This window comes from Molossus molossus, unplaced genomic scaffold, assembly GCF_014108415.1.
Source record: "Molossus molossus isolate mMolMol1 unplaced genomic scaffold, mMolMol1.p scaffold_m16_p_11, whole genome shotgun sequence".
Classification (NCBI taxonomy): domain Eukaryota; kingdom Metazoa; phylum Chordata; class Mammalia; order Chiroptera; family Molossidae; genus Molossus; species Molossus molossus.
The window spans coordinates 71,299,084-71,324,917 of NW_023425346.1; the positions used below are offsets into that span (position 1 = coordinate 71,299,084).

Here is a 25,834-nt window from a genome sequence, read left to right on the forward strand (position 1 = left end):
ATGTAAAAAAAAATACAATGTATTATGTGATGACTTTGAATGCAAAAACCACATATTTATTAAACACATGATTAACTTAAAAACACCAAACCAGTTTGTTTTAAAGTGCTCCTCATTCAAGACCCTGGACAAAACTATCACTCCAAAGTGAATTTAAAAAAACAGTTCACAAGGCAAACACTGACAATAGATATGGACAGGAACTACCAAAACTGCTGTTTGTTCTTTAATTAAATAATGCCATTCTCAAGTGATGTAGAGCAGTCACCTTAACAAAATTCCTTTTTGTATAAATATGCATAAATTAAAAAATATCTCTAGATATTCTAAAGAGCTGCAAACATTTATATCTTAAAACGGCAGCTTAATGTCTACTTTAAGAAAAAAGCACTAAACTCCTCTTCCATTGAAAGTCGTTTATTTCTCTGGTGAAAGTGAACAAGGTCACTACAACATTAACCTCTTTTCCCGAACAGTGTAAATAACAATGTGTACACATCTTAAATTTGGTAGGTCATTTTTGATGCAACAGAAAAATAAATAAATAAAAATTAAATACTTTAACCCAACATTTGGTATTTTCAAATCAGTAGTGTCAGCTTCACATATGAAGGACAGCACAGTCTGGTTTGTAAAAACCCTCAATGTGATGGTATTTGGGATAAAAATATTTCGACTATTAAATGTTTCCTTTTTGCTTAAAGGAATGTAGTACAATCACCATCAAGCTCCTATGGTAACTCAGTTTCATCTTGGGTAAAGTGACCATTTGGTCCATGGCACAAGTTACATATGTCACACTTCTGTACAACTGAAATCTTACGTTTATAAGATTTCATGTTTATAAGCTACAATACACTGACTAAGCCGTCAGTCCCTCACAGTTTTTTAGAAAAATATCTACATTTGTCCTCATGGATGTCAAAATGTTACACCATCATTTGTTTAAAAAGAAAAGAAGATGCACATTCATACTGTGAAGTTATTAGGAAAATACTCTTGCAAATAAACTATATAAAGATAAAATACACTTCAAAGGTATGTGGGTTTTTTGTTTGTTTTACAATATTCTATAAAGTGCAGAGAAATCCTAAGGGAAAAACTACTCCCTATAACATAGTTTAATTACAGCAGCTTTTGCATAGCAATACTTAGAGGAAGTTGGACACTTCTGTTTCCTCAGGAAGAGAAGGACGAAATAGGATCTTCCAATTCAGATTTTTTTTTGGCCAAAAGTCTGCTTTCTTCAGGAATGGTTGCTGATGCTAAATCTCCATTAAGTGTATTTCTTGAATAGAGAACAGGCCCTATTAAGAAATTTATTAAAAGGTTAAACATTCTATTAATATTAACTCCAAACCTCTGTGAAGAACATTGTAAGTTTTCTATTCAGAGACATGAATTCCCTTAGCTTCCTGGGTTTGTTTTTTTTATATTGTTTAATAAAGAAATAACTAATTTTTCTACTATTGGCAGTCATAAGAAGAAACTTCAGAGTTCATGAGGTATGGAACTACCTGAAGTAGAGATATTTATTTTGTTCATTGCTAGAACCATGGTTGGCACATAATGGGCAGTAATAAATATTTGCTGAATTGAATTAATCTTTCTTAATTAACTATGGCTCTTTCAGCCTGATAGTTTTAATACTGTTAGTAACCTCCTTGCTCTTAGGTAAAAATTCCAAGATCCAAATAAGGTCACTTGCCTAACGCAAGATCACACAATTGGTAACAGAAATAGGACTAATTCAGGTCTCGCTTTTTCATCACTAGACTTTCTGTATAAAACTGACTAGGGATCTCAACACTGAAACTTCCACATTTCCATTTAGAATGCAACTCATGAAACTATCACTGTAGCTACAAGGGACGAGCTTAACACATCAGCATGGTCTGGTTCCAAGGCAGCTGCACTTTTTATAGGTACATATTGTTTGAATTTAACATAAGTATTTATTACTTTTTTTTTTTAATATAGTTAATAAAAAACAGGAGCAGTTGCATCTCTCAAAAAAAAGAATATTTTAGTATAAAGATTTTTAACTAAGACTGCCAACTGCAAAACATGTACTTTCTAAGAAAGAGCACTAATTTCAGTCTCTGCTTTGTCAACTGAGGATAAACTTCAGGATAAACAGAAGGAAATCTCAGAATAAAACTTCTGACCTAGCCTACAGTTACCAATTTTATAAAGTTCTGGAGAATTGAGATATATGTATGTATATGAATATGTGTGTGTGTGTGCCTGCATGTGTGACTAGTTTTATTACACTCTTTAACAATTAAATTGGGGAAAGCTAAATGGAATAAGGCTTTACACTTGGATATTATATGAAAATTCTCTTCAAATATTCAAGAACAGCCCTGGCCACTGTGGCTTACTTAGTTGAGCATTGCCCTGTGCACCAGGGGGTCACTGGGTCGATTCCCAGTGGGGGCACATACCCAGGATTTGGGTTCCGTCCCCAGTCGGGGTGCATGTGGAAGGCAGCTGATCAACATTTCCTCTTACATCAATGTTTTTCTCTCTCTTTCTCTCCCTTCCTCTAAAATCAATAAAATCAAATTTTGAAAAAATTCAAGACCACAGTGCCTAAAACAGAAGAGAGCTAAGAAAAATAGCTAGCTTTAAAAAAATTAATTTAGCTATCACAAATAAAATTTTCCCTTAAAGAACAAAAGAAGTAGCATCTAGAGAAAAGTACAAGGCAGCATATAGAACTTTTTCATGAGGTCTGGATTAAAAGTGTCATGTACAGAAGGCAGAAAAGAACAAAGCACATCAGAATACATACCACCTGCCTCAAGTAACATTCTTTTCCCCATACGCATCTCTTCAACTCTCTTTCTCTTTTCCTTACCTCCTCCAAGTTGTACTGAATTGGCCAACGAAAGTTTCTTTCTCCCTTCCCCTTATCACCCTCACCCCTTTCCTGTCTTCTTTTCTTTACCCTCTCTCCCAACTTAAATTCAAATGGTAATGAGCACAGAGTAGTGTGCTATATCAATAAGTAGATTGTTAATTCTGTAATAGAAATGGGCATAAAAGAGATCATCGACTTCTAAAGATCTAAAAATGGCCAGCAGTCCCTTTTAGAATCTCCATCGTCTTCTTGCACTCTACATTCTCCTCTAAATAAACATATTTTACCTGGTTAAGTAAAACAACTCTATCTTAATCAATGTTTTCAATACAGTCGAATAATAGAAATCCAATAGCATTTGTCTTGTCCTGTTTTAGCCATACTATGAATTAACTGGGCTCTTCCAGGCAATCTACAAATTCGAACTGCCATTTGTCATGTCATTTCAATAAAGGAAATAAAATGTGGTCCACACAAGTGACTGATAAACTCTTGGAACACAATTTGTTACATAATTGAGAATTGCATGTAATTTTTATCCCACACACTTCACAGGCAATAGTAAAGTGTTTTTTTTTTTAATCCTCACCCAAGGGCATGCTTAGAGAGAGGAAGGGAGGAAGGGAGAAAAAGAGAGAGAGAAAGAAATATACTGATGGGTTGCCTTCCATATGTGTCCCAACCAGGAGTCGAACTTGTAACTGAGGTATGCTCCCTGACTGGGAATCAAACCAGCAACCTTTCGGTGCACAGAACAACACTCAACCGAATGAGCCACTTTGGAAAGTAAAAGCCTGTTAATGGTAATAATAAGACCATACTTCCTCTCTCTATAAAAAAAATCAATAATATTATTATTTTTTTAAATCATGTACTACTTACTGTTCAGTGGAAATCATATTCAATAGATAGTCTGACATACTTTTAAAGCTTTTTCTCTGAACAGAAAAATAATTAAAATTTAACATAAATCAAAAAATTTTGTACCAGTTGGTGTGGCTCAGTGGACTGAGTGTTCTCCCATTTACATGGGACGCTCAATTCCCAGTCGGGGCACGTGACCAGGTTGCAGGCTCAATCCCCAATAGGGGACATGCAGGAGGCAGCCAATCAATGTTTCTCACATTGATGTTTCTATCTTTCTCTCCCTTCCTCTCTCTATAAAAAAAATCAATAAAATTATTATTTTTTTCAATCACAAACTCTTTCCTCAAGTATTCAACCACAGTATGCTGCCTCTTTAAATAATAAGGGATAAAAAGGAATAAATTATACTATAATTCACCACAAACACCAGAAAAAAATTATTTTCCTAGGCCATTTCAAATTATTTAAGTAACAATGCTGATTTTTTTCTTTGAACTTAGAACTTGTCTGTATTTTTTTTATTTTCTTATTTTTTTCTTAAAACTCTGCACTTGCCCTAAATCCTGCCCACAATTTATTCTTTTTCTTCTAAAATATTTTTAAATGTAAATGTAGTGGGAATAGAAAATTACTAAGTGATTACTAAAATGTAGTGGGAGTAAAAGATTTTGGTATACTATATAAATCTAAGATAAGGTATTTGCAAAGAGATACACAGCACTTCTTAGTTAATAACAAAGGTGTTTGTAAGAGGATATACGAACTTCTGTTGATCATGTACTACTGTTTGCTTAGCTCTGAATTAAGGAATTAATCCAGGAGCCCAAGTACAGGGTTCACTTGTCACTATTCTTTGTTTCAACTATTACAAAGCCACACAATAATTTTTGCTGAATAGACCCCACCTAACTTACTATCTGGGTCTTCAAGAGGAATATCATTACAAGAGTCTGTATCTGAGTAGGTTCTTCGGCGTCGCTGGGAGAGCCGGTGAAATGTAGACACTGGTTCTTTTATAGAGTGGCTACTCCTGCAAATTAAATAAAAGGCATTAAACTGTAAGGCCTTAAACAAACAAAAACACCCTCAACTTATCTGGAGTTTTAAATGACTTAACTTTAAATGAAAAAGGAACTATTTTTATGCCCAAAGTTCTATTTTAGTAAATTCTACTTGTTCAGAGGCGAGGCTACAAGTCAGTCAAATCATTTGAAATCTAGCTGGTAACCTGGAGAATATGACCTCTGAGCCAAACTAAATGAAAAAGGGGTACAATGAAAGTGATTTTTTTACAGAGGAAGATCCAGCTACACGAATGGTTAGCAAATGCTTGAAAACTAAAAGTTATGATTTCACAAAAGCACAGATCTAGTGTCAATATACATCTGATTAGAAACAGCAAAGTGAAGGGAGTAGGCAGGTCGTTTGGGAGCATATACAGGTCAACTCACTGACAGCAGCAAGACAGAGATGGCAAACGAAAGCTAATAAAACTATTTAAAGAAAAAAGTCTAGACAATAATTTAAAAAAAAAAAAAACTAGAACTATCAATCTAAAAAAAATTCAAAACAGAAACAAATCACCACCACTCAATAGCATCTTGGTTCTGACATATGAAAGCCCAACGTTACTATTCTTAATGACAACCTTGATTCATCAAGAAAAAAAAGGTTCTCTCTTATTTAATAAAGTAAAAAGGATAAAATACAGTTCAAAAAATTTTCTATCGTAAATATGAAATTTTGTCAAAGGAATCAAGCTTCCATTTCTCTGGAAAATTCAGTTGGTGAAACTCTTCATTCCCTGATAGGATTGGATAAATACAGTACATCACTGACCTTCTCTGAGCACATGATAGTTTGATCAAAGATTACATAATCATTAGAGAAAGGGAGAAAAGTGACAAAACAATAATAAGGGCTCTGTTAGCACTTATTCTTAATGTAGAGAAATAAATGCTAATATCACTATAATTTCATCACTTTCCAATGAACCAAATAAGACAACCATAGCAATTTAAAAGAATATCACCTACCAAGATAAATAATCTAATAGTTTGAGATATTGGCAAGATCAAGAGGTAAATTTTTTAAATGTGTTGATATGAATACATACTTTAAAATATCGATTGGTTTTTCTCTCTTTTCAGTAAGATCTTTATCTCCTAATAAAATAACAGCTCAGTATGAATATACGATGCAATAAAAAGCAGTAGCAGCCCAGCTGGTATGGCTCAGTGTCATCCCATGGACTTAAGAGGTCCCAGGTGGATACCACGTCAGGGCACATGCCCAGGTTTCGGGCTCTATCCCCAGCAGGGGGCATGTAGAGGGCAGCCAACAGATGTTGATGTCTCTACCTCATCAATGTTTCTATATCTTGCTCCCTCTCCCTTCCTCTTTCTCTAAACAAATCAATATTTTTTACAAATCAATATTTTAACAAAACATTTTTTTTTTAAATAGCAGTAGCAAAATGAGCCTAAATTTTGGACCCTTGATCCATCAAAAATGAATTTCTATAAATCATCATCATTTGATATAATTCCAAACATCTAAAAAAGGTACAAGAACTGGCAAGGTGCTTATCTTGCTGGTTAATTTATTCCCTCATTTTTTTTCTTTACTGACTACCTACTGGGACCAGGCCCTATATTAAGAGATAAAAATGCTGAGCAAATCAGAACAAGACTCTGCCTATACAGAATTTACATTCCACACCACTTTATGTTAAAGGTTCAAAGAATTAGAGAGAACTTCATAAAAAAAAAAGGTTATTTTACCTTTCTGAACTGCAAGAACCAGGGTGACTGACAGAACGCTTCATCTAGAAATTTAAAAAAAAGAAAAAAATGAGCATAATCCATTATTAGTTGAGTAGAATAAAACAGCTTTAATAATTTATCATCTTTATTCAGATAAAAGGATGGCTGGTCAAAGAAATTATTTTTTACATACTCAAGTAACATTATTAACACAATGTCAATCTTTCTCCCTAATAACCATTAATGGAAATCTTTCTCAACACATGCCAGATTCTTTTCTCAATACTAAAAACCAAATTTTATATTTTATATCATATATGTGTGTGTATGTATATAAATATAAAAAACAATATACTTAACTAGTCCCCTCCAAAAAAATCAGTTATTTTTTTGACAAAAAAGTATATCCAGTAAACCAGAAAATATTCTAATAAACCTCTCTCTATATTTTTTAAAGGGCAGAACAGAGCCCAAACAGTGTGGCTCAGTGGACTGAGCATAGTCCCATGGACTAAGAGGACCCGGTTCAATTCTGGGTCAGGGCATATGGTTGGGTTGTGGGCTCTATCTCCATTAGGGGGCGTACAGGAGGCAGCCAGTTGATGTTTCTCACATCAATGTCTCTATCTCCCTCTCCCTTACTCTCTCTAAAAAAATCAATAAACATATATTTAAAAGGGGAGGGGGGCAGGAATAGAGTTGAGGAGCAAAGCTTTTCTTTACCATTCATTTTTCAAGTAGCTGTTACACAGATGCTCTAAAGTGTGGTTTTCATGGAAGATGGCATTAATAATTCAAGTATTTAAAGAATTCAAAAGAATCCTAAACCTCACATAGGTTTCTAAAATATATATTTAAAATATAAATAAAATTTGATTAAGCAGAGCATTAATAAATATGACATTTATTAATTAATAAACCTAATTTAGAAGGTTCAACTAATCCACCAAAAAAATAGAAAGAGGCAGTCAGGTAAAACAGATTATTTCAAGTTTAACAAGGTAGCAAAAGAAGGAAGTTTATATTAAAGAAAGGCTAAGAATGATTGCTTTTATATACAGGGCTCAAGAGTCTTACAGTTCCAATCTAAGTCTAACATGTATGTTACAGAAATAAACACCTTCTGCATATGTCACATGAGCCACCAGTTGCTCTGAGAACTCCCAGTTGAAGTGATAACAGTTATGACTCATCCAATTTGTAGTCCAGAGATATCTAATCTGATTGACATTAAGATGCCACTGCACATTACTATCTCCTTTAACAGAAATCACTTCCTTTAGGATCACTCACTCAACGACATCCCCACTATAATTATCACTTAATCTGTGGATCAAAATGACCACTGTTTGAACTTCTATGACCATTTGAAATATAACTGAATGCAAGTTAATTTTAAGAGGGAAACAATGAAAAGAACTACACAAAATGGTTATAACTCTCAGGTTATCTTGGACTTCTCAAATGTTTCAGCTCTATATTTTATTTACTTGTGTTATTTTTTTAAAAAGAGGATTTTCTCATGAAGACTGTCTGATCTTACTTTCTGTGCTGTCTCCAGAACTAATTACCATAAGCTACAATTTGTGCTTTATGCACACAGGAAAATGGCATAGCAAGAAAAAATAAGCAGCCTCTAACCAGATATCCTGTAATGCTTCTATTGATAAAAGGTTTTGGTTTAAAAGAGACAGTTATTAGAATTCCTTATACATAAATACTTATAGGAACCCTCTGGAGTACAGAACATTTGCAACAGAAGGTATTTTTCTCACAAGTTCAATATAAAAACAAGGCAGGTTTGAGGTATATTTATTGTATTTGCCTCTATAAAGTACACCTTAAAAAAAACAAAACAGTGGACCCCTTTTACATCAATCTCAGGAACAAAGCACCATATATCACCTCAAAAGATCATATTTTTTGTTCAGCTGTATGTATTATATAGCATTTCACAATATATCTACAATTGTTCTAAAAGCAACACGGTCAAACTGTGTTCTACAGAATACTACAGTCCTGTGAGATGTTATTCGACAATAAACAAAAGGTGTATAATTGTCAAACAAATTTCAGAAACACTACATACCACTTCTCCTTCTGAGATTCATAATACACTATAGCATAAAAGATGTATGACAGAGATAACAGAGAAACCGAATTTGTTTTAAGTTAACCAAGTACATCTCAAACTGATCTAGTCATAAAGCTCATTTTCATGGTACACCTATCTCACAAGGCATACATTAATTAAAAAATAATGATCTAGCCCTGGCCGGTTTGGCTCAGCAGTTAGAGCATTGGCCTGCAGTCCAGAGAGACCCGGGTTCGCTTCCCACTAAGGGCATGTACTTCAGTTGCAGTTTGTCCCTGGCCTTGGTAGGGTCGTGTGGGTGGCAAACACTCGATGTGTCCCTTTCATGTCGATGTTTCTCTCTCTCTCTCTTCCTCTCTCTCCCACCCACTCTATTTGAACAAAAAATGGGAAAATGTCCTTGGGTGAGGATAAAAAAGAAGAAGAAGAAGAAGAAGAAGAAAAATAATGATCTCGCCCTGGCCAGTTTGGCTCAGCGGTTAGAGCGTCGGCCTGTGGTCCGGAGAGACCCGGGTTCGGTTCCCGCTAAGGGCACGTACTTCGGTTGCAGCTTGTCCCCGGCCCTGGTTGGTCGTGCGGGTGGCAGCCACTCGATGTGTCCCTTCACGTCGATGTTTCTCTCTCTCTCTCCCTTCCACTCTATCTGTACAAAAAATGGAAAAATATCCTCGGGTGAGGATAAAAAAAATAAAAAATAAAAATAAAATAAAAAATGATCTAAGTAAATTTAGAAAATAATATTTACTAAATCTCTTATAACTTAATTTGCTGGGGTGAGTAATAGAACCAAGGATTAAGTTGTACCCTATTCTTTCTTCCAATAAGTAAGTCTCCAGGTAACTGCTGGAAGAGCAGCCGGGTGGCATTCTTCCCTCTATAAAAGGGGTCCTGAAAACAGTTTCATGAAAAAATACAAAGTCTCATCAAACCTTGTCTGCCCTGAGAGTTCCTTGCTAGAGCAAGATTATTAGTTCGAAAAGGACAACAAATCCACTGTCCTTTACAAAAAGAGTACTTGTTCAATGATCAGAATATAAAAAAATAACACTAAGTACCTAACATAAACAGGTCAGGTCCTCTGCAAAGAGCTCTGATGTAGAAGACACTTGATTTTATAGACACTTGAGGTCCAGAGAGATTAAGAAACTTGCCTACTCAGAGGGTTGAAAACCAAATGCAGACTACAAAATACTGTTTCCCCTATAATATGCTATTTCAAATTCCCTACAACTTCTATAAAGCTTCGCTTAATTTTATCCCCTTGTGGGTTAAACATCACCCCATTAGGTTTTTACCAAATAGAATAGTTCTCCCCAACCTTTTTTGTGTCCTAGCTCCCAAAGAGCATTATAATATTTTCCTGGCACAGTGGGCTAAATGACCTCCTCCCCTCCTCTGAGGGTAGGAGGTCATGACCTTGGCACATGCTGGAGCTTACTAGATGAAGGTTCCAACAGAGGACACAAGTACAATAAAACATACAAAAAGAAAAAACTGTTGACTATTTTCCTCCCACTGCCAAATTCCACCCTTAAAAATAAAAACAAAAACAGAACTACATGCAATATTACTAGAAGAAAAATAGTAAGTTCCAACCATTTGAACAGGAGAAGGTGACACAGGAGAAACTAAGGGATCCGGATGGGACAGCTGAAACATCTCAGGTTTAAACTTGGCATTTGCTATCTTCACACATTCCTCAAGCGTTGTGATGAATGTATTACATGTGGCACTCAGTAGGGAAGAGGCTTCATTCATGTTCTGAAAAATGACATACAGAGTTGAACAGGCTCATACACAACTATGTGAAATCATGCATTAAATCAAGTAATGACTAAGACACCTGACTAGGTTATGTTCAAATTTATTTAAAATATACTACGTTAGAAAATTAAAGCAACTCGTGAATAATAATTGTCTGTCTCTCAGGCAAACAATGTATGAAGTTAGATTCCAAGAAAAAATAAGTTTTTCATATTGAAAAACAGTGTACAGAATTTATCTTGGATAAAGCTAACCTGAATGGTAATAGTATAACTATCTGAATTCCGAAGGCAATCACAGCAGCGGAACACCTGGAGAGTTAGAGGCAGGCACAATTCATGTCTACCCCAGGCCATTCTCCCATTTCTTCCTTTGTAGAATTAAAAGTCCCAATTTTTTTTAGGACAGCAAAGTACCCTGTCCTTGGGGAATGAATACAGACTGGTTTAAGCCTGCCGTGGCTATTACATGACCCTTTGTCAAATATTCATTTTTCCTAGTTCCCATTGACCCAGACAAAAAAGATAGTAAGTCTTCTGGGAAGTTTCTGGGATTTCTGTTCCCCAACAGATGCCAAGGACAGCAAGTTGAGAAGGTTTCTTTCTACCCTGCCTACCCGGCTGCCTCCTGCTTCTGTGTGGCCTTGGCAGTCACCTTGAAGCCTCGGATATGAAGAGAAAAACCCAACACAGCAGGAATAGCAGATTAGAAAGATGGAACAGGCCTGTGTCCCTGATACTGTCCCTGAGCTGCTGGAGCAAATGTGAGGGCACCTACCTCCAGAAAGCTTGTGCTGACACAGTATGTGACCATAGGGTTTAATGTACTATAACCAAATGTGACCTACCTCACACAAAACTCCTTCCCAACAACAGAAGGTCCCGGGAGAGGTAGGAAGGTTTCTTACCCCACTTCTCCCAAGTTAGACAAAAGGGGACTGGAAACCACACTGGCCTTTCAGCCAGAGATCAACAGGGCTCACTGGTCCTACTTTATCAGACAGAGTAAGCCTAATTCATTGCTGGGTCCTACAAATCTGAGTTTTGATTCTTACATCATTGTTCTGAGAATTTTTAAAGTTATACCATAAAGCTAAGTTATCCACTCACAGTAATTATGTTATGACCTTATTACAAAAGAAAGAGAATTGGAACTGTCCAATGAATTCAAGTAGTCAGCCTGCAAAATACATCCTGGAACGCTTCTTTTCCACTCCAACCACCTGATTGCTGACTGGCTGCGAAGACAGGCCTTGATGTCTTGAGGAGTATGCTGCTTCCTGCTTTACTCTGCACTCTGCCTGCACAGACACAGTGCGGATGAGCCTACAGATTTCCACATAGTCTACAGTAGGGAGAGCTCAAAACAGCTGAAAATAACTCATTATGAAAGTGTTTCCCTGACTCCCTGGCCAGTTTGGCTCAGCAGTTAGAGCATCAGCCCATGGCCCAAATTCCTGAGTTCGATTCTGGTCAAGGGCACGTACCTCAGTTGTGGTTTGGTCCCTGGCCCTGGTAAGAGTCATGCAGGAGGCAGCTATCCATGTGTCTCTCTCAGGTCGATGTCTCTCTCTCTCTCTCTCTCTCTCTCTCTCCCCCCCCCCCTGCCTCCCCCCACCTCTCTTTCTCCCTCCCTCCCTCCCTCCCACTCTGTCTGAAAATAAATGGAAAAATATCCTGGGGTGAGGATTTTAAAAAAGAAAAGACAATGCTTCCCTGCCATCTTATGGGAAGAGCCCCACTCCTCAGTGCACTGCAAAGTGTAACCAGACATGAAAGGATCACCTCTGCTATACCTCTATGCTGGGCGAGGAACGATTCTCATCATGGTGAACAAATTCTTGAATTGTATGAACTTGCTGCATTAAAAGGTCACAGTAGAGGCGAAGTTCAGACATTTTGGTTTTCAGAGATTCACTGGTTTCACTTATTTCTGAAAGGAACATAAAAACATTCAATTACATCATTTTCATATTTTGGGAGCTAAACAACAAAACAGAATCATTAAGAGAGTAAGACAGCAGCTCTCCGTGGAGCATCCACGCCCTTCCCCACCTCCTCCTCCCCCAGGTGCTCACTCCGTCAGGAGCGCGCCCGGGCCTCCCTCTTTCGTTCCTCAAGGCACCTAGCTCTCTCCTAAGCATGAGTTTTTTAAAAAGTAAGACAATAAATATAATTCCCTGTAGTGTGAGACTTCGAAAATAGGATACAAAGGCTCTAAGGAAACACTTTCTCTTCAGATAAATGGGGAAAAAATTGGCAGCCATATGTCTAACATGAAGTTGAGGTAGACTAATTTCCAGAGACAGGGTGATGACCACTGAATGTCTTATATAAGCTATTTCCATTCCATCCCTCATCTTTCATTTGAAAAGTGCTTATAGTTCTTCTTTTGTGAACTGGCTTTTCTTGTCTTTAACTCATTTTTCCAGTTCTGATGTTTGGATTTTCTCTTAATAATATACAAATTGATAATTTATAACATTTCTTATACACTCAATGTAGCAATCTTTTCACTGTCTATATACTGCAAAATACATTTCAAGATCTGTCAGCTCTCAGTTTTATTGTATATTTTGACATACAAAACTTTTTAGTTTTTATGAAGTTAAAACTATTTTACATAAACATTCATTTATTTTCTTCTGTTCCTTTCATAGTTTCATTTTCATACTATATTATTTTCAGATTTTTTTTGGCATGTGCCCCCAGCGGGAACCGAACCTGGGACTCGCTGGTCTGCAGGCCAACGCTCCAACCGCTGAGCCAAACCAGCCAGGGCATTTTCAGAATTTTTTAAAATTAAGAGCTCTTTTGTTTAATATCTCCAGGCAGACTAAACATCCAGCTATAATCTGACATCATTTACCAATACCTTCTAAACTAGAGGTAGAAGCAGCAGAGGAAGAAGAAAAAAACAGACACAGTGAATCCTGGTGCTTCTTTACCCCTGAGCCAGTGGCACTGCTTCGAGGTGCTGGCCACAACGCCCCTCTAGCCAGAGTGGACAAAGCAGCGCTAGCTGCCCATTTACCCTAACCTCCTACCCAAATTTAGCCCATTCCTTCTTTTTAATTGTAGTAAAATATATTATTATTATTTTAACCATTTTTAAATAGTTTGCTGGCATTAATTACATTCATATTATCATACAACCATTACTCTTATCCATCTCCAGAACTTTTTCATCTTCTCCGATCAAAACTCTGTACACTAAACACTAACTCCCATCCTCTCCTCTCCTAGACCCTGGAAACAATCATCCTACTTTTTGTTTCTATTAATTTGACTACTCTAGGCACCCATATTAAGTGCAATCACACAATATTTGTCCTTGTGTGACTAGTTTATTTCACTTCGCAGAGTATCTTCAAGATTCATCCAGGCTGTAGCATGTGTCAGCATTTCCTTCCTTTTTAAGGCTGAATAATATTCCATTTTATGTATACACTGACTATGTTTATCCACTCACCTATGGACATCTGGGTTGTTTCAACCATCTGGGGCTATTGTGAGTATTCACTCCTTCTTATCCTAGACTTAGTCAAACTCTTTCCACGAGGTTCTTTCCATATATCTGAAAATTGTTTCTATCCTTAGCATACGTTTTCCCATATCTACAATTTAGTTTCTTTCACTAATTAAGATAACTTCTATTGTTTTTAATTATCAAAGTAATATAATTTTAAAAATTTTGGAAAATTAAAAATATAGAAAAGAGCCCTGGTCGGTTTGGCTCAGCGGTTAGAGCGTCGGCCTGCGGTCCTGAGAGACCCGGGTTCGGTTTCCGCTAAGGGCGCATACCTCGGTTGCAGTTTGTCCCCGGCCCTGGTCGGTTGTGCGGGTGGCAGCCACTCAATGTGTTCCTTTCACATCAATGTTTCTCTCTCTCTCTCTGTTCCTCTCTCTCCCTCCCACTCTACCTGAACAAAAAATGGAAAAATGTCCTCGGGTGAGGATAAAAAAAAAAAAAAAAAAAAAATTCATATATATATATATATATATATATATATATATATGAAAGAAAAATTGAACAACTACAATCTCACTACCAAGATATAAATACTATGGCTATTTTCACATTATATCTGCATATAACTGAATACCATAAATTATTTCCTTTGCTTTTGATTTCTATCTAGTCCTTTTAAATTGACAATATATGTACATAATAAAGTCAAAAGTTATACAGTGAAAAGTGAGTCTCCCTCACACAAATTCCCTTTCCAAAGGTAACAACTTGACCAATTCTTACATATCTTTGCTGAGCTGTCCAAATAAATGGATATATAATTTTGAATCCTGGTTTTTTAAATTATCATTTAAACTTGGGCATTTCCTCACATCATTAAAATTCCTTGTGAACATTTTACTGTCTATATAATATATCAGCCTATGTAAGCATTACAGAGTTTACTGAACCATTCCCCTGAGTTCAAACCTTTGCATTGTTTACATTTTTTTTCTATGATGAGCATCTATGTACATAAATCTTCTGCATTTCTGATTATTTCTTTGGGATAGATTACTATAAGTGAACATGAAAATTTATAAATATTCTCACTGTTACCTTTTTCTTTTTTAGTCCTAGTATCGGTCAAACAGGCTTTGGAGCTCCCCAGAGCAACCAGCCACCTCTGCCTTTCAGCTGCGTTCACTGCCTTCATGTAGAAATGCTGCTCTCCTGGAATGATTAATTCCATTCTTGTGTTGTCTGCTGAATGGACTATGATGATAAACACAAGAGAAATACAGTCATGCATTTAAGTAAGCTGGGGAGAATCAAATCATCACTCTTCCACAGAATTAGATGTTTCAGACACCTAAACCAACACAAACTATGATTTAAGATGCAGGCAGTGCTGTCCCTAAGGGGCCACCTAGTGGCAACCTCCAATCCGCCATCCTCACATTTACTCCAGCTGGCAGTGGTGCCACACGAAAGAGAAAACACCAGCAAATTAACTACTGAGAAGTGAGAACCAAGAACCTCCCTTGGGGCCAACTACACTACCTTAAATACACATACATTATTATGCTTATCACACAGTTTTTACTGAGTTCTTTGAAAGCAGAGTTTGTGCTCTGGTATTCCCCAAGCCCTGGCATATAGATGATGCACAACAAATGGTAACTATGGCCACCTTCCATTAGAACAAAAGTCTTCAATTAATGGGTGTATCACAATCACCTGGAAAGCACAAGTGTTTTGGAGACCTCCTTTTCCCTTGCATCCTCCTCCTCCTCTCCTACACAACCCCCCTTGATACTCTGTCAAAAGAGAGTACATCAAGAATTATGCTGTCAATTCTAAATATTTGTTGTAAGACTATATTTGTGTTACACTGTCATTAACCACAAGTGTTTACTCAGCTCAGAGCAGTGATGATAGAAGGGAAGATAGAGGAGGAGAAAAAAAGGAGTCTTTGCTTTCACACAGGTGATAATTTAACCAAGGAAACAAACTGACACACTTAAAATAATCAAAATACCTAAATGTTGAACCCTTTGGTACAGAGATTTCATGTGTAATTATAATGAGAGAATGGTAAGAAGAGGCAGAAAATAAAAAAAGGCTTCACGAAGAGGGATTTGATTACAGCAGGGCTGGCTTAAAACTGAAACAGAATAATTGCATGAGAAACGTTTAGATGAGGAACTAAATATAATATATACTGAGAATATCAGGAGACAGGCCTAAATGGAGTATTGTGTTGTATTACAAGGTGACGACATTCATGAATGGACAATCAATGATGGGTGCAAAAAATTTGTAGGCTGGGATAAAATTACTGAAATTCCAAAGCTCCAAGGATAATTCTTTTTTGCTAGTTGCTAATACTAGTGAAAGCACCAAAAGCTACCTTAAAAGAAAACAATGTTCTAATTTCTGATGATGTTCCTACAAAATGAAACTAAAATAAGATGACTCATTTATAAATATACCAGAATTTTATCGGTGAAGGGTTGTACCCTCTAAAGTAGTCACCTGAGAAGGCAACAAACTTAAGAATAATGCTTCCAAAACACCAATTTCTAGGAAAAATGGACAAGACCTCTATATGTAAAACTGCAAAACATTACTGAGAGAAATTAAAGCCCTAATTAAATATAGGAATATATCACGCTAATGGATCAGAAGACTCAATATTACCAAGAACAGAATCCTCCCCAAATTGATATATAGATTCAATGCAATTCCAATCAAAATTCCAACAAATATCTGTGGAAATTTATAAGCAGATTCTAAAATGTATAAGGAAATGCAAAGGGCCAATAATAGACAAGAAGCCCTGGCCGGTTTGGCTCAGTGGTTAGTGCATCGGCCTGCGGTCCGGAGAGAACCGGGTTCGGTTCCCGCTAAGGGCACATACTTCAGTTGCAGTTTGTCCCCGGCCCTGGTTGGTCGTGCGGTGGCAGCCACTCGATGTGTCCCTTTCACATCGATGTTTCTCTCTCTCTGTCTCTTCCTCTCTCTCCCTCCCACTCTATCTGTACAAAAAATGGAAAAATGTCCTCGGGTGAGGATAAAAAAATAAAAAATAATAGACAAGAAAATCCTAAAAGAGAACTAAGTTAGAAGATAGACTTTTTGATACTAAGAAGTATAAAGATAAAGAAGTTAAGGCAGTGTGATATTGGCTCAAGTAGAGAAAAACAAGCCCAGGGAACAAAAGGCTATCTAGAAAAATATCTACACATACATTGTCACTAGCTTTGTGACAAAGATGCCCCAACAGTGCAGTGGATGAAAGGTTTCTCTTTTCAATAAGTGATGCTCAGTCAACTGGATAGCCACATGAGGGCAAAAAATAATAATCTTGACCCCTACCTGAGACCATATATAAAAATAAATTTAAACCAATCACAGACCTAATATAAACCTAAATATAAAAAGTAAAACAATAAACCTTCAAGAAGGTAACAGGATTTCTTTAGTGAGACATAAAAATTTCTAATAACAAAATTGATAAACTGGATTTTATTGAAATTAAGAACTTGTGTTGATCAAAAGATACCATTAACAGTATGAAAATGCAAACTACAGAATGGGAGAATACCTTTACAATACAAAAAAATCATCCCAATTATATAGAAAACTCTTATAAATCAACATGAAAGATAGACCAATTTAGAAACTGGGCCAAAGAATTGAAAAGGGACTTCAAAAGAGGATGGTCAAATGGCTAATTATATCTGGAAAAAAAATACTCATCATTATTTATCGAAGAAATGCAAGTTAAAACCACCATGAGATGAGATTATACATAGAAATATTCAAAATCTTAGCTAATACCAAGTTTTGGTAAGGACAGAAAGCAACTGAACTCTCATACTCTGCTAGTTAAAAAATACATTGGTACAGCCCTGGCCGGTTTGGCTCAGCGGTTAGAACATCGGTCTGCGGTCCGGAGAGACCCGGGTTCGGTTCCCGCTAAGGGCATGTACCTCGGTTGCAGTTTGTCCCCGGCCCTGGTTGGTGGTGCGGGTGGCGACCACTCGATGTGTCCCTTTCACATCGATGTTTCTCTCTCTCTCTCTGTTCCTCTCTCTCCCTCCCATTCTACCTGAACAAAAAATGGGAAAATGTCCTCAGGTGAGGATGATAAAAAAAAAAAAAAAATACATTGGTACAACCACTTTGGTAAACAGTTTGGCATTATCTATGACAAAGCTTCTCTGATCAAACTTCAGTTAGTCTCCTCTGAGACCTCTGCTTGATTAGGACTTGGATTTCCATCTCTCTCTTTGTAGAGTCCAGTTTTAGCAAGACTCCTGCCAAGTCAGTTTCACCAGAATCCAGAATCCACCACTATCAACATCTGATCATCCAGGGTATCTGACCAAATTCTTCTTCCCTACCATCCCCCAGGTAATATCTGATCTCCCTGGCCTGCCTTTAACAAGAATCCTGTTAGGTCAGTTTGACCAGAATCCTCTGTATCTCTGAAGTTTCCTCTTAGTAATTTTCCATCCACCTATCCCCTCACTCTGCTCCTGGGCTATAAATTCCCACTTTTCCGTACTGTATTCGAAGTTGAGCCCAATCTCTCCCCCCTACTGCAAAACCCCATTGTTGTAGTTCCTATACCTATTACAATAGACCTGAACAAAATCTGTCTTACGGTTTTAATAAGTATGAAGAATTTTTTTAATATCTATTAAAACTGATTCGACGATTCCACTATAGTTCTAGATATATAATGAACAAAAAATGCATATATTTGTTCAACAAAAGAAATATATTAAAATGTTTTTATGGCAGCTTTATTTATTATAGTCCCAAAATGAGGGGAAAAAACATCCATCAATACTAGAATGGATAGACAAATTGTGGAATGTTCACACAATGGAAATACTACACCTCAATAAAAATGACTGAACTCTTTTCCCAAAAGTGGCCAGAGGTGACCTCTGAAAATGGTTCACTATTCACCTGACCCAGAAAACCCCACAAAATCGTGCAAGTCAAGAGGTTCAAATCTTCATGTTCACTTTAAGTACACTCGGGAAACTGCCCAGGCCATCAAAGGTATGCATATTCGAAAAGCCACCAAGTATCTGAAGGCTGTCACTTCACAGAAGCAATGTGTGCCTTTCCGTCGTTACAATGGTGGAGTTGGTAGGTGTGCCCAGGCGAAACAGTGGGGCTGGACACAGGGTCGGTGGCCCAAAAAGAGTGCTGAGTTTTTGCTGCACATGCTTAAAAATGCAGAGAGCAATGCTGAACTTAAGGGTTTAGATGTAGATTCTCTGGCTATTGAGCACATCCAGGTAAACAAAGCTCCCAAGATGCGCGGTAGAACTTACAGAGCTCCTGGGCGGATTCACTCATACATGAGCTCTCCCTGCCACATTGAGATGATCCTCACTGAGAAAGAGCAGATTGTTCCTAAACCAGAAGAGGAGGTTGCACAGAAGAAAAAGATATCCCAGAAGAAACCAAAGAAACAAAAACTTTTGGCCCAGGAGTAAATTCAGCATAAAATAAAGACTAATAAAAGAAAAAGCAGGGAAAAAAAAAAAAATGACTGAACTACTGTTACACAGAAGAACATGGATGAATTTCACAAACATAATGATGAGTGAAAATACTCATAAAAAAATACTGATTTTTTTCTATTTATAAATGTTCTAAAGCAGGTAATACTTATTTATGGTGATAAAGTCAGATTAATGGTTACCTTTTAGAGGAATTAATGGCTGAGGGGACATGATAATATCCCAGCATCTGGGATGCTGATAATATTCTAATTCGTGATCTAGGTGATGATTACACAAGTGTGTTCACTTTGCAAACATTTTTCAAACTGAGTTCAGATTTGTGCTCTTTCCTATGAGTATATTATTATTTAATAAAATGATTACTTTAAACAGAAAATAACAACAAAAATGCTGCCATGGCTTAAAAACATTTGTAATTGCCTTAGACTTTTGTCACTAACAGTCTTTTAAAATCCTCAAGGTTGGCAAATTTTGAATTTTGAATAGTTTGATTTCTGATTCTCATAAAATCTCATATGGAATTAAATCTGGGGAATAAGGGGAGCTAAAACCATCACCTTTTTTTTTTTCAATTTTTATTAATTTATTTTTGTTACAGATATTTCTCCTCCCCCCCAACCCCTCCTCCCCATCTCCCCCCACTCCTCCAGAACTGTTGTCTGTGTCCCCTGGTTATGCTTACATGCATGTAAGTATGGTTCAGACTGACAGACCTCAGAGGAGGGGGGCGGGGGGATGGATGAGATAAACCAAACCATCACTTTTTAAAAAGATAAAAACATGCTTTTAATGTGCTTTTCTTGTGTGATTTGTAAAAATAAAACAAAATTAACCCCATATATTTCAGGGACCACGCAAGTAACAATACACCAGGCCGATGTGTTCCTATCTCTTGTACAGCCACAACTCCCTGAAGGGATTAACATTCACTCCTCTGGAGCTCTAGTTCTCCCCCTTGACTCTCTTTTAAGAATGCAATACTTTTCACTATCATTTTGCCTCATCTCTCCTATCTACCTACCTCCACCCTACACACGCAACCACACATACAAATGAATCAATAGTCCATGAAACCTTCCTTCATGAAAATTACAGCACGCCTTATTGCTGCATTTCTCCCATTTTGGAAGAACACAGTATAGAAAGGGAGGTGGGAGGGTAACTTTACAGTAGAGAAACTTGACAAACACTGCCTCAGCCAGGTGGCCAAGGTTAACACTAAGAGTGACATGTCATGTGATGGTACACACTCTTGATATGATGAGAATGGCACTGTACCTCTGTGATTTTTCTCCCTAAAACCCATAACCCCAGACTCATTGTGGGGAAAACATCAGACAAATTCCAATAGAGAGGCTTTCTACGATATTTCTGACCAGTACTCCTTAATACTCTAAAGATCATCAATAACTAAAGAAGAGAAAAATATCTCTTACCCAGAAGAACTTATCTCCAATTCAGCTAAGAACCAGTTTATCACTCTGACTTCATACTTTATCAAAAATCTACAGAACTTCTTTAGAGTTCAGTTTCCAATCTTTTTTTTAATTGATTAATTTTTGTTACAGATGATTCTCCTTTTTTCCCCCACTAATTCCCCCCTCCCCCTTCCCTCCCTGCCCCTCCCCAGATTGTTGTCATGTCCACTGTTCATGCATACATGCGTATAAGTTCTGTGGTTCATCCCTCCCCCACCTCCCCACTCCTTAGGGGATTGTCAGTCTGTACCCCGCTTCCGCGTCTCTGGGGCTACCCCATTCCTCAAACTGTTATGTTCATTATATTCCACAAATCAGTGAGATCATATAATCTTTACAGTATCTTTCTACGAGAACGAAAAGAACACTTGTGGACTCAGCGTAGACACTTAAGTGGCATCCACAAGAAATGGTTTTCAAGTCCATATTGGAAGATGCACACTAGTATTTTGAAATTCAATTCAAAGTATGTTTATATAGAGAGAACTATCAAAGACTGCTTAACAATGCTAAGTGCCACTCCTGAATGCTAAGGAAATAAATGGCATTAGAAGATCCCTACTTGGTTAGAAATGCTTTTTTCCTGCTGGAAATGCTGTAGAACCCTTTACTTACCTTTACCTAACTTCAAATGTCTCTAATTCTGTATATTCACTTACCTTTAATTTCACAAACTGCCATCTTTATACTTCCTTTGCTCCCTTTGCAAACATCATCTTGTGAATCATAGTAGGACAGAATTCCATTATCTAAAACAAACCAACGAGGCTGCCAACCTAGTCATAAATAACAAAAAATTAATAAGAAATTACTTTCATCACATGGAACACAGCTCTACACATACAGGGTGCAGTATAATTGTCCCTTTTTCTAAAAGGGAACAGACTTATGATATAATGGAAAGAAACAACAGAAGACCTGAAGACCTGGATTCTAGCCCTAGCCCTACTACCATTCTTTAGTTGGATAACCTGGGACAAATCTTTTCTTTTCAATAAACATCAAAAATGCCCAGTCTCCAGAGTGGATTGAACAGGAAGACCCCTCAGGTGCCACCAACCTCTCTATTTCTACAAAATGACTGTCCCCTCTCTTATAAAATACATTTCCTAAGCAAGCTCCCTTGCACACAGTGAGTGCTGCTGGATGAATTCTAGTCTCTTACACAGAAGCTGCAGACCCTGTGCTGAGAGCATGGGTTCTCCTCTCTCCTTGCTCTGCTCCTGCACAGCTCTGGCAGAAATGCTAGAAACTGCAATCATTCATTTAATTAGTATATTTATTCAGTGACTAGAGCATACTACTATCACTAATGCAAAGCTGGGGATGAGGGTGATGGCCTTCCTCAGAGTTCAGCTCCCACTCTTGCAAGCCAAACTCAGTGTTCCCTGAAATCTTACTGAGCATGCTAATTTACAACAGTTCACTGATCAATAACACAGTGACCATGCTGGAAGGAAGCAGTGTAACTGTCCCTGTTCTTTCTGTGACTATTAAATCATAATTTGGCCTGCTCATTTTGGACAGGGCCTGCTACATAATTACTCAGTTCCATTTTTCCAGGGTCAAGTAGTACCAAGACAGTGACAGATGGAGGAAATCATTCCCACATTCTGATACAGACCCAGGATTTACCTACCCAAAAGCCTTTACCTGTAACACTTTTGAAGTGACAATGCTGAGTCATCATAAGTTAAATTTCAAAGCAGGGAATGTTATAATACAGTTCAGAGAGATGGATATCCCAAAAAAGGTTTCAGATGCTTGGAAAATTATTTTTATGAAACACTGTATTCCCTAGTGAGGCCCAGCAAATTAGAAGGTAAGTTCTTTTGGTATATGAACTTTATCGTGTTCATCACTGCATTCCCAGCACCTACCTAGAATGGTGCCTGGCACATACAAATGCAAAAAAGAAAAACTAAAAACAACAACGTACTTCTCAAGTGACTGACTGAAAAGTGAGAAACTGTATGTTATACATGTTAGCCATGACAGTATAGATATGCAGTATATCCATGAGAATATGTTGTATTGAGCATGCACAGAAATGATGAAAACATTATCTTTCCGAACACTAATTCACCTTGGCAAATTATAAACAGAGTATGTGAAAATACACTCCTCCAACCCAGGCCCATTGTGATTCTGTAAGCTTGACATATTGTGATTCAACGTCTTTAAAATAAACATTGAGAATTCACTTAGAATTTGTAGCAACTTGAAAGGGGACAATGGTTAATTAATCTAAGAGTGCTCATTATCTCTTCATACCTCTTTTTTTTTTTTTTTTTTTGGTATATGCCCCTAGCGGTAACCGAACCCAGGACTCGCTGGTCCACAGGCTGACGTTCCAACCGCTGAGCCAAACTGGCCAGGGCTCTTCATACCTTTTTGAAGAAATACTTAATAAAACAATTTCTAATTAATTCACACATTTATAAAACCGAGGGCTATGTCTGTGAAAAAGATTCACTGGTAGTCCCTCTTTTAAATTCATTTTTTTAAAAAACACATTCTTTTTATCTCAAACTACCAAATGCTACTGAAATCCTAATTCTCTCTACAAAGGATTCTCAAAGAACACTGTCATTGAACTAGAAGGTTCCTTAATGATCATTTAGTATGAACAGCTGCTCATCGTTCTGACCTAAGATGAACTAAAATTAATGATCAGCATGCCACTGAGCCAAATTTAAATTTTAAAAATGGAATTCCTCCAAACAAAAGATTTACTTTTACTAAGCTTCTACACTGCATACTAGCAGTTAATGTAAATGCTCTGCAAAGACTAAAACCTTAAACACATGTGGATAAAAGTTCAACCTACAGGTACTCAGTGCCATAGAAGATGGAAAGACAGCCAGCCACCAAGACCACATTTCAGAACAATAATAGCCAGGCTGGTGTGGCTCAGTGGTTGAGCGCTGACCCATGCACCAAGAGGTTGCCAGTTTGATTCCCGGTCAGGGCACATGCCCAGGTTGTGGGCCAAATCCCCAGTGGTGGGCATGCAGGAGGCAGCCAATGGATGTTCTCACTCATTGATGTTTCTATCTCTCTCTCCCTCTCCCTCTCTCTCTCTCTAAAATCAATACTCTCCCTCTCCCTACCTCTCTCTCTAAAACCAATAAAGAAAAAAAAAGGTTGTTTTTTTAAATGGGAATAAATTATGACATCTCAGTAATCAACCATTGCTCTGGGCAATGCATAAGTAGTTCCTCCAAAAGACCCTCCCAAGACACTGTGCTTATAAACATTTGCAATGAGATGATCATTTGCATCTCAAACCACAGAAACTACTGTATTAAAGTTAATGCAATATCTTAACAGTATGAAAATGCTTTTAAAAATATTTGACTTATTTTTAAATGTTTCCTGTTAAACATATTTATAGAAACAATTTGACATTTTAGTGGTAACAAAATAAAACATCCATCTATCATAAATGATGAAGCATTTGCTACCATAAACCTGCATTAGCATTGTAATTAATTGAAAAACGGGCAACTGTAGCTCAGTGTTTATGTGCAGATTTTGCACAATGTCAGGTGGTCACAAGTTGAGTGCACCCTACAATTACAAGGGGTTCAATACTTTTGCCAGAGTGAATACACTGGCAGCAAGTCAAGATTTGCCTGTTACACTGGACAAAAAAATCTGTTTCTATTTAATCTCATTTAAAACCAATTCCCCTTCCTCTAATTTGGTGAGATCACAGAATCCTGGACTGAAAGGCACCTTCAGGATGAACTAGTTGATCACCTGGCCTTGGACTTAGCTCGTGAGAGAATAACTTGTCCTTTCTGCTGGTTGAAGGCAGACATAGGACTAGAACTCAGATTTAAAACTCATAATAAATCAGGCTGTCGGTGTCGTAGGAAAGGGCCCTCTGTGTGGTCTCATTTCTACAGAAACACCTAACTCTCGAGTTCTTCCTTCCAACCTACTTCATGGGTGAAACTGACTTGCCTACTCCCCTTCTGTATATTGCACTTTCTTCCACTATTTCCCACTTAACCTGAAATTCCAAACATAAGGCCACCTCACTGACAACCAGCGCCTTGGAGAAGATTATCTAGGAACAGCTTCCAAAATCATGCTTGCTACGCTCAAACTTCAAGAGAACTGTCCAAATAAGCCGTGTTGCTTAGGCAATTGAAAGAAATTTAGAAACGATGTCTTAAAATTAAACCTTGATCTTAAAGGCTCCATTCCCGTCTTTGTACGCCCTGACAAGTCGATTACAAACGCCGAGCCGAGTGTGAACGAGGACAGGGATGGCAGCAGCACCTGCAGCGGCAGAACTGGTCAGGACGCGCCCGGGGGAAACGGGATCATCACCCGGGTCAGAAGGTGCGCCGAGCGGGACGGTCTCCCTGAGGCCGGGGGGCTCTCACAAGGGACACACAAAGGGCTTAAGCCCGGGAATCCACGAGCGCCGGGTCGCCGAGGGCCGCCAGGGTCAGGCGGACGCTGCGGGAGCCCGTGACCCGCCGTGTCCGCAGCCTCCCGGCCGAGCGCGCCCGAGGCCCTGCCGCCGTCCCCGCGCCCGGGCCCGCGTACCTGTGAGATAGTTGGTCCACTTGTACAGAACCCCCTCCATGCTCAGAGCCCGGCGCCGCGCATCCTCCTGGCCCGGCGCCGCCGCGGCGATGGGGTAGGCGCGGGGCCTGGCGGCGGCTCCCGGCGGCCGGACCCTCCCCGGCGGCCCCAAGCCCCTCGGCCGCGCGCCGCCCGTACGTGGCGGCCCTTAGAGGCCGGGCCGGCGGCCGCCGCGTGGACCTCGGGCGCCGCGAGCCGCGGGCTCAGACATGCCCGGGCGAGCCTCGGCGGCGGCGGCGGCGGCGGCGAAACCGTACCCGCGGCCGGCCCCCCGCTGGCGTTTCCGCGCCCCGGCTGCTCCCTCCCGCGCCCCGGCACTCCCTCCGCTTCGCCTGCCTTCCTTCCCCGCGGGCTCCCCGTGTGTTTTCATTGACCCCGACGTCGCTATC

General features: G+C 38.4%; 1 protein-coding gene across 1 annotated transcript; it reads right to left on the reverse strand.

The window, feature by feature from the left end:
* On the reverse strand, positions 1–25,834 carry PLEKHA3 (pleckstrin homology domain containing A3). The gene is made up of 8 exons (XM_036254958.1): positions 25,407–25,834; positions 21,500–21,616; positions 14,927–15,082; positions 12,153–12,289; positions 10,190–10,354; positions 6,517–6,560; positions 4,648–4,763; positions 1–1,307 (listed from the first exon to the last, which is right to left on the reverse strand). The coding sequence occupies exons 1-8, from the start codon at positions 25,444–25,446 to the stop codon at positions 1,180–1,182; spliced, it is 903 nt and encodes a 300-aa protein (XP_036110851.1). The 5' UTR covers positions 25,447–25,834; the 3' UTR covers positions 1–1,179.

What these genes read in the sequence shown, in the direction of transcription:
- PLEKHA3 (XM_036254958.1), bottom strand. Translation starts at nt 25,446, where the DNA reads ATGGAGGGGGTTCTGTACAAGTGGACCAACTATCTCACAG. An exon ending in GTGGACCAACTATCTCACAG is followed by an intron (nt 21,617 to 25,406) that starts GTACGCGGGCCC and finishes ATTTATGACTAG; the next exon opens with GTTGGCAGCCTCGTTGGTTT. An exon ending in TCCTCTTGAAGACCCAGATA is followed by an intron (nt 1,308 to 4,647) that starts GTAAGTTAGGTG and finishes ATTTCTTAATAG; the next exon opens with GGCCTGTTCTCTATTCAAGA.